Source organism: Phyllostomus hastatus, unplaced genomic scaffold, assembly GCF_019186645.2.
Source record: "Phyllostomus hastatus isolate PE091 unplaced genomic scaffold, TTU_PhHast_1.1 phas_contig_159, whole genome shotgun sequence".
NCBI lineage: Eukaryota > Metazoa > Chordata > Mammalia > Chiroptera > Phyllostomidae > Phyllostomus > Phyllostomus hastatus.
In genome coordinates, this window is record NW_025333640.1 from 8,594,278 (window position 1) to 8,603,827 (window position 9,550).

At 48.8% G+C, this 9,550-nt stretch overlaps 1 protein-coding gene across 1 annotated transcript; it reads right to left on the reverse strand.

Moving 5' to 3' along the window:
- Positions 1-7,728: 7,728 nt before the first annotated feature.
- DEFB136 (defensin beta 136) lies at positions 7,729-8,413 on the reverse strand. Its single transcript, XM_045831377.1, has 2 exons — positions 8,359-8,413; positions 7,729-7,904 (listed from the first exon to the last, which is right to left on the reverse strand). The coding sequence occupies exons 1-2, from the start codon at positions 8,411-8,413 to the stop codon at positions 7,729-7,731; spliced, it is 231 nt and encodes a 76-aa protein (XP_045687333.1).
- Between the last annotated feature and the right edge of the window lie 1,137 nt (positions 8,414-9,550).

The window sequence follows — 9,550 nt, forward strand, 5'->3', positions numbered from 1 at the left end:
AAACCCCTCTGGTTCTGCCTGTTCGCCCATCCTTCCTCCCATCCATTCCTTCTAGTGCCCAGTATCTCACAGTTACTCATCCATTCAGTTGCCGACGGGCACCCCCAGGCCCTGGCTCTTGCGCACAGAGCTGCTACTTTCCCAGACACGTTCTGGGGCACGTGGGCACTGGCTTCTTTGGGAGGCGGCACTGGCACCTCACTGAGGTTTTATTTTGCATTTTCATATTGACAGCAAATAAAAGTGAGCATCTTTTCATGTGCGTCTTGGCTGCCTAACCTCATTTCCCAGAGTCACTTTTTAAATTTAGGCGACTTATATTTTCTTGGATACCAGGCTTTACAAAAGCATTTGTTATAATAGATATAGTTGTGAAAGTGGTGTGTGTGTGTGTGTGTGTGTGTGTGTGTGTGTTTCCACCTGGAAGTTTAGTTACTTAAAGAGGTGCAGGCGTCTTCCTCATCCAGCTCAGATCCACTAGCAGGTGGATGGAGGAGAAGCAGAAAGAAGGGAATTTTGGAGGGGAGGTAGGGGAAAGGCATTCTTAAAATATGGCTGCATTTTAACTTCAAGGTAGTTTAATGCCTTTGAGTAAAAAAGAAGTCCAGGGTTAGACATAGGTGAAGTGTAGGATGCAAATGGCAAAGCCCTTCCCGGAAGTGACAGGGTTGGTTTAGGTCCGGGAGGCTAGTGGAGCTGGCAGCTGGCATCATGAGCTGGGTGGCTTCTCATTGCTGTCCACTTTCTCTTTAATATCTTTAACTTTCTAAAGCCCAGGGGTGGTGAATGTATGAGTCCATTCAGAGCAAGGGCAGCCATGGGTGTAAAGCCGAACTGACCGGGAATCAGGGTGGTGATGCCCAGGGTCCTGGCTATGCTGCATGGTTAGGGGTGGGTCTGTTAGGGAACGCAAAGGCTGGGGACAAGTTTTTTGTTTTTATTTTTAAAAGATTTTATTTATAGAGAGAAGGAGAAAGGGAGGGAGAGAGACAATGATGTCTGAGAGATCAGTCTGTTGCCTCTCACACACCCCCAGCTGGGGACCTGGCCCACCACCCAAGCATGCGCCCTGACTGGGAATTGAACTGGTGACCCTTCAGTTCACAGGCCGACACTCAGTCTACTGAGCCACACCAGTCAGGGCTGTAGACAGGCTCTTGAAGGGAGGTGGATTAGAGTGAGCAGAGCCGTGGAAAGTGGGAGCAAAGAGCAGCAGAGGAAGAGCCACTGATAACTTGGAGCCTGTGATTGGTGGAGCATGAGGGACACTGAGTCCAGCACTGGCTAAGTCTCTCGGACTGTGCTGAACGCCCACTTGGGATCCTTGGCCAGAAAGAAAAACTTCTTTCTCTTCTGCAAGAGTGAGACACGATATATGAATGTACAAAGCGAAGGAGTCAGAAATGGACGGAAGCTGAAAGTCACCAAAAAACCATGTCCAGAGCCCAGAGCAGCTAAGGCAAGAACCTTGCCCCTTTTGCTACGGTGTGAATGTTTGTGCGTCTCCCCAAATTCACACGTTGACATCCTAACCCCCAAAGATGATGATGTTCGAAGGCAGGACCCTTGGAAGGTGCTTAGTCAGGAAAGTGGAGCCCTCGTGAATGGGATCAGTGCTGTCACAAAGAGCCCCCTTGTCCCTTCCACTATGTGAGGGCACAGTGACAGATACCCAGTCTGTCAGCACCTTGATCTTGGACTCCCCAGCCTCCAGAACTGGTAGCAATATAGTTCTGCCATTTCTAAGCCATCCAGTCTGTGGTATTTTGCCAGAGCAGCCTGAATGGACCAAGACACCTACCAGCAGAGGTGCCAAGACATGTTAGTCTCCTCAGCCCTGGGTGGGGCCTGGGACAGCAGCCTCCTCAGGGCACAAGGATGGGGCGGGGCCCCAAGGGGCAGATTCTGTGCCCTGTGTGGATGTCCTGGATTCAGCACTGGCAGCAGGAGAGGAGCTCCACTCTGGATACTCACCTGAGGCCACTGCAGAGCCTGTCCTGTCCATGACAGACCAGGGGCTTCTGGAGGAGGTGATGTTCCCGGAGCCCAAGTGCCAGGTGCCCTGCCCTGGCGTAGTTGGCAAGGGGTGGGAGGGTAAGACTTGAGGTGAGGGCTGCTGGCAGGGTGGTGGCTCTGGAGCTGTCTTTACGTTTTCCATCCACTTTTGTCCTGTTGCAGCTGAGATGCTTTTTCAGTGGCAGGCCAGCCAGCTGGTAGTGACTGCTTTTGAATTGAAGCTTCATCATTATTTTCAAATACACCTTTAACAAGTCAGCACCATTGTTTTTGTGTGTTTCACATGGATTCAAAAGTCATTCTCATGTTACAAACTAGTTGAACATTATATTTGTCAATGAAAGAAAAGGAAGAGCTGTTTGATTTTTCATGTATAATTTTTATTGTTGCAACTCTTTGAGTGACTGTAAAAATGGTTTTAGTTGATTTTATCACTTACAGTGTGCACAAGAGTTCTCATAGATGGTGACTATTAAAAACTTGAGGGGCTCATCATTGAAAGTCGATGGGGAATTGTCTGTAACTATTTGAAGTATGAAAGTAGATATGAAAAATATTTATTCAGAGAAATAATTTCAAAGTTCTTATTAAAATTCTGAAAGGATTTAATTGCAAGTTTTATTCCAGCTTCTAAAAATTTAATAGTTTTTATGTTTCTTAATTTTGCTCCATGTTTATACTTAATTATTGAATATTTGACTTTTGCATGCAGAGATTACTGGCTTGTGTAGTCTGTTTATTATTTTTGAAATTATGCCTTAGTTGGGGCCGCTATAACAAAATACCATATGGTGGTATTAAGCCACCATAGGGTGGCTTAAACAGGAGACATTTTATTTCTCACAGCTCTAGAGACTGGAAAGTCCAAGGTCAAGGTACTGGCAGATGTGGTGTTCGATGAGGGCCACTTCCTGGTTTGTAGATGTCTTCTTGTGCCTTCAGGAGGCAGAGAGCAGAGAGGAAGCAAACTCTCTCACGACTCTGAAAGGGCACCAGTCCCATTCCTGAGACCTTCATCTCTTCACTGACTCTCCTGTGGTTGTTTTGCCTTCCCTTGTTTTCCAAATTTTTATGTACAATGAAAAAACAAACAAACAAACAAACCCACCTCCAGTTGATACATGTCATCAACTTAGCTTTGCTAATGATTTCCACCTCTTGAACAGTCAGAAACAGATTTCCTTTACAAAACTGGGGTTAAATGTGCTCTCCCCACCCTGCAAACGCCTCCCCCGCACCCCCATCCCATCCCCCAACCCCCGCCCCCCAAACTAACAATGTACAGTTTGATCTCTGGTTCCAACAGTGTGATGTGAGGTTCATATCCCAGTTCCCACTTTTCCAGTTTTCTGTCCCACTCTTTCAAAAGTTGTTAAAGTCGCCTCCTGTAAGTGGAGAAGTGGCGTGAATGGTCTTCCCGACCCTGGAAGGACCCACGGAATGGGAGAACAGTGGAACCCTTTCGCCGTCTGCCTAAGCTGGAAAAACAGTCAGGCCGCGCCCCCTAGTGGTAGACAAGGCCTTTCTTCCTGCCGTGTGGCTCTCACCTGCAGGCCTTTTTATTCGGTGTTGGCCGGTTCCAAGCGCCGGATCAAAGAGCTTCCAGAGGCTCTGAGAAACTTTCCATGACTTAAGTCCCTTTTGTATCACCATCGGGTTACATTTAATTTTGGTCCAATTTCTTTCTAGCCCTACACAGTTGGCATGGATCCATTTTCCAAAGTAGGCAAGGTTGAAAACATGAAAAAAATTTAATTGTGGCCAATCATTTCGGCTGACTGTCTTGCCCCCATACAGCTGGTGCGGAGCCTGGAGCTCCGGGCTGCCTCTCAGAAGACTTTGGGTCTCTGCTGGTTCCTGGCCTCACTAGTGTGGTGATCTTAGGCCACTCCGGCCCCTCCCCTTTCCCCTCTCCCACACCTGGCCTCCATTTTCCAATCTGTAGAGGTGATTTCTAAGGACCTTTCTGGATGCAGGCATTAGTGTGTGTGTGTGCGCGTGCGCGTGCGTGCGTGTGTGCTTGTGTGTGTTCGGACGGGGGAGCTGCCTTGGGCTGCACGTTCTCGTGGCTGCTGCCTCAAAAGGCAGCACGTCACTTGGTCAGACCCAGCAGCACAGGAGCGTCTGCCTCCCTGGTACCCCCTCACCCAGCCTGTGATCACTCCTCTGATCCGTGGTTAGGACACTCGTTGCTCAAATCTTTGGCTTGAATTTTTGCGTGGGCTCCGACTCCCACTTGCTGAGTAGCTAGGACCACAGCTTTCACCTCTCTGTGTCTTTATTTCTGCAGACTGTCCTGTTCTGGAAACAAAGGTTACAGGGTACTCTGGAGAGTGGACATTATTGTGGAGAAATCCCAGCACCCAGGGAGCTTTTGCCTTTATCAATGTACTTTATTTTTTTATTGAATGCTGATTCTGAGTGCGGCCGTGGGACCTCAAAGGAACGGAAATAACTGATTGTCAAGCAGGACATTAGAGCAGACACTGAGGGCAAACCCTCAGCTGGTGCTCACAGCAGTTGTAAGCTTCGGAGAGGGAGCAAAGTGGATAAAGTCTGCCACCTGGTGGCTGGAAAGAGTATTACTTCGGAAGAGATAACTGCAGCCCTGCCAGAAGAAAACAAGAAAGGAATTTCTTAGAAAAGGTTCAAATCATAAAGACCTTTCAAAGTCTCAGTGCCCCAGCCTAAGCATCCCTGTCTTGTGGTCCTATTCAAGGGGCTGGTTTCTCCTGAAGTTCTGATTCATGCTGTTCTAACCTTTTCAAACCACCTCTGGGAACTAGGGCTCCCTTTTGGTGCCTGTAGAGTTCCCAGAGGGCCCAGGGGCCTCCTTTCTTGGGTCAGGACACAGACAGGGGCTGGCGATACCTGTGTGCAGCTCCAGCTTGGCTCTGCATGTTGGTCTCTCCACCTGCACTCCAGGCTGTGGAAGATTTGAGCCCATCAGCTCACTTGATGGACTGGCTGTTTGTGGAGTCATTGGCTCCAGTTCTAGAGAGCAAAATTCTGAGACTTCTTCACTTGCAACCTTAGCAACCAGGGCAAGGGACTTGGGTGAATGTCCAGAGCTCATAATCATCTCTTCCTGTGTTTCCCGTTGGTACTGAGTCCAGCCTGAGTTAAGAAGCCACAACCCAGAGGTAACCTGAGGTCTGAAATAGTCAAGTCATTGTACTTTGGTATGTGGCCATGGGCATTAACTGTTGCAGCCCCACACTCTAGGGCTGGCCTTGCTGAAATGTGCTGTAACTATGTAGCATTTGAGTATTTTTTTCAGGGGGAGCATAAGGAACTTCTGCTCCCACCAGCTGCATCATGGTGTGATTGCTCTTATCTTTAGAATACTGTAAGGTGAGCTGACATAGTGTGTACTTTGAGAAAAAACAAAACAAAACAAAACAAAACAAAACAAAACTGCCTACATCCCCAAATCAAACCACCAGCATATGTTGAAGGCATTATTGTGAATCAACAGGCCGATTCAAAAGTCTTACGGAGTTAGACCCTCTCTGCTGGGGCTGGTGGGGGAAGACCTGCGCGGCAGAGGCTGTCGTGGGTAGGGTACCGTGTCCGGATCTGACAGGTGGGCTTTGCTGCCTCTCTGTGGTCACATGGGAGGGGGAGAACGCAGGGCACCCAGCCTCTGAACTGCTGCAGCGGACTGTACCTTCCAACAGGTCAGCCTGAGCCCCAATGTCTGCCTGTGGTCCCCCAGCCACACAGCACTCAGTCCTGTCTGCCGGGATGTCTGGGTGTGTGCCCAGCACCGTAGGTCATCATCATGGAGGTTGGGGACACATGATCCCTGCCAAAGGCTGGTCTGGGGAGACGCGAGAGCTTTCTTCTGTTGTGCTGGAACTCTGAGCGCCCAAGAGGAGGGAGTGGCTATCTTGTTAATAGAATGTTCTTTCTCAGGGTCTGGCACAACCCCTGTGATGGTGACATAATAACAACTGCAGTGGAGACGGTAGGGCCTGGTTCTGTTGTGCGGAGTTCTGACTGCTCTACCCGATCGCTCCTCTCAGGCCCCAGTCCGTCGCCCCCAGACTGGTGGCCAGAGGGAGAACTCGGACTGGAGCTGAGAAGGACACACAGGGGTACGGCTTCTTGCGAGAGTGGCCCTCACCTTCCCCCCTCTCTCTCTGGTGAGAGAGCATTTGCTCTTTCCCTTCCCCTAGTTTTCTCTGCTTATTTTCTGTTTTTATTTAATTTCACTGCACTGATATTGCTTTTGTAAGCTTTTGTACCCCTTCTCCTTTTAGTTAGGTTAGGGGGTAGATCTAAATGATCAGATACAGGTACCTGACCTCACAGAACCTCTCTTGACATAATCCCAAATTGATGCCCTAGGAGGCTTGCGCTGTGGACTCGTGAACAACCCTGGTTTTCTTCCGGAGGATTACAGGTGTGGAGGGGCCTGAGCAGGCAGGTCATCCCTGAGAAGGAAGCCCTGCTTAGCATCCCAGCACTGGTCCTTCAGACAGGTTTCCTTCAGGCACATCCTTGGAGAAGGGAACCTGCCCCCTCCCCATCCCCTACCTGCTGGTCTTTTGTTTCAGAGGAGATAACGACAAGGGTCTTGACAAAGACCTTCGACCTCTGCCTCTGGTGGGGGCACCTGGGAGGTGGCGAGGAAGTGCTGTTGGAGCAGTGCCGCAGAGACGAGAAGAGGGAGGGTCTGTGTGGTCCGTTGTGACTCTGCAGTGGTGACAAGAGCAATGTTTGGTGTGTGGACTCTTCGGGTAGCACTGGGCTTGGATCATCAGAGCCCCTGAGTAGAGTCACAAATGCAACTTAGCCACCAGGATCATGGTAACAGTAAGCCATAGGAAGAGTTTTGAGGGACTTGGTGTTTCATGGATCTGTTGGATTCTCGACTCCTCATTGGACGGCAATCTACAGTCACTACACACCACCAGCTACACTTCCAGTTTGTTTCCTATACTTAGCAACTGAGAGGTGGTCTTGCTCAACAGTGAAGACAGTGGATCAAGACTATCTGGGTTCAGCCCTGGCTGGTGTGGCTCAGTGGACTGAGCACAGACCTGAGACCCAAAGGGTCACCAGTTCAATTCCCAGTCAGGGCACATGCCTGGGTTGCAGCCAGGTCCCCAGTGGGGGGTGTGTGAGAGGCAACCACACATTGATTTTTCTCTCCCTTCCCCTGTCTAAAAATAATTAAATTATATATATATATAATTTAATTATGTATATATATATATATAAAATCTGGGTTCAAACCCAGTGCTAAGTAACTCTTGCTTCTTGTGTGACCATGAAAAGTTTCTTTAACTGCAAAATGGGAGAAAGAATAGACTTTGCAGTGCAAATGAGGTGATTTAATATATTTAAACCACTTATAATTGTGACTGCCACATGGTAAACCATTGCTATTAAGTTCAGCTAACATTACATCCTTGGACCAGTAGTCATGTATTAATCAATTGAATTTGAACTTGAAATAAGAATTAGTGATGGAGATAGGAGGGCAAAAAAACAAAACAAAACAAAAAAAGCCCCCAAATAAAACAGAAGATAACTTTCACTGCAGTACCCCTTTACAAAAGACTTCTGAAATTTTGCCAGTAAACCGGACAGGGTCTGTCCACCATTTGCTACCATGGTCCACTAGTGATGCTTACACGAAGATGGAAGATTTTGTCATTTGAGCCATTCACATATCTTTTAATTGGACCCAGGAGGTGAAGGTCAGTAGTGCTCTTTGACCTGGGGCGGTTTGTGTTTCTTCAACTCTGTGCAACAAGAAAGTAAGCTGTAACAGAAGGAAACCCATTTCCATCCAGCTCTACAGCCCAGAAAACACCTGCCACCAAGCGTACGACAAAATGGAACGTCCACTCCGTCATTTCCAAAGACACTGTCCCCTGAAGGTTTAAAAGAAGAACATAGAAAAGAGAAATCAGTCTTCAAGAGGCTGGGAGAAGTCCTAGGCCTGTCCTCTCTTCCTGGCAGGTGTTTTATTATTTTTGTGATTTACTCTCTGGACCCCATTCTCTCACCTCCTACTACACTCCAGCAAGGGCCACGAAGTCTGAGGCCAAGCAGAGGAGGGTGAGGAGAGGGAGCAGTTTGGGTAGCTGGACAGCAGCCCGCACGCAGTGGAACTGCTCCCCTCTCTCAAGCTCTGGAAGACCTTCAGGACGGAGCGACAGAGGAAAAGGGCAAGGGTTGAAGACCACTAACCCAATTCCATTCCTAGCCTGACGGTCCATCTGATACTGGGGTCCCCTTGCTGGGCTTATATCCACGGGGGCTTTAAGTATGACAGTCCCCAAGAGAACCCCACTTTCATAATCAGACCTGTACCTCCCATCTTACCTAGAGGCAATGAGATCAGCAGGAGGAAGAGCACCCCGGACAGACAGAACCTCATGGCACAGGAGGGCAGGGTTGGAACTTCCTGGAGGTGGCTGCTGGGGAGGCTCCTTTATAGAGCTGGGCGAGCCTGGGTGGAGCTGGCCTCACTCTGCCTGCAAGGGCACCCAGGGGAGACAGGCTCACTCAGGGTTAGAGGAAAGAGTCCCTGGGCCATTCCATGCTACTTTCTCTTCTACACATCATGGAACAAGGGACTCAGTCAAGACAGAACAGGAGCAGAGACCCGGTGCTGCCCATGCCCAGGCTCAAACACTTTCCCTCTAACTTCCAACGTATCTTGATAGAAAAACACCAGGGAACATGTCACCTTTTCTTCTCTTTTCCTTCTGAGTCCCGCTGAGAATGCGGGAGCCCAGAGGGGGGATGTTATAAAACACGGGTTTCATGGATGGCCAGAAAGGATGTGAGCAAGAAGTTGCTGTGTTGCAAGAAACACAGGGGTTCAAGGTGTCAACTGCCGGCCTGACCAAGAGTGAGGGAGATGCTCAGACAAAGCCAAGGAACAATAGCCTTGTCTGTGGGTGGCAGGTTGAGTCACCTAGCTGGAGGCGTAAGCTGCAGCAACTCTTTCCCCAGAAAAATTCACCAAGGGGCTGGATTTTCCAAATGGCTCTTATGAAATGGTAGCTGACGTCTGGAGACTTTGAGTGTTCTGGGAAAAGTTGCTTTTTTTTGTAGTTGACTGGAACTCTCTCTTGGTTTATGGGATGAGCCAGTTCAATGCTGTATTCCAGGTGAGATGCCCTGTGTCAGGAGTGGGGCAAGACAGTGCTTCCCCAGAGCTATATGGATGCAGCTCTTAGGAAGGGTCATTAGGTCTGTCCCCGCTAAAGTGGTGGTGGGGGGCGGGGACTGAGAGTTGAGAGGACACTAATATTGGTTTTGTTCTTGTGCCTGGAGGCAGGCTTGTACCCAACTGGCTCACAGCCATAGCATTCTGTATACAGTGGCAGTAGAGCATGGTTTTATTAGTTATGCTCTGTTTTTTAGCCATATGCCCTTGGATAAATCATTTAGCATCTCTGAGCTTCTTCAGCTTCCTCTTCTCAAAGTGTGCACTGCAAGAGGTTTTTGAGGATGAAATGAGATAAAGGTTACAAAATGCATTGCACTCATCCTGGCACAGATTAGC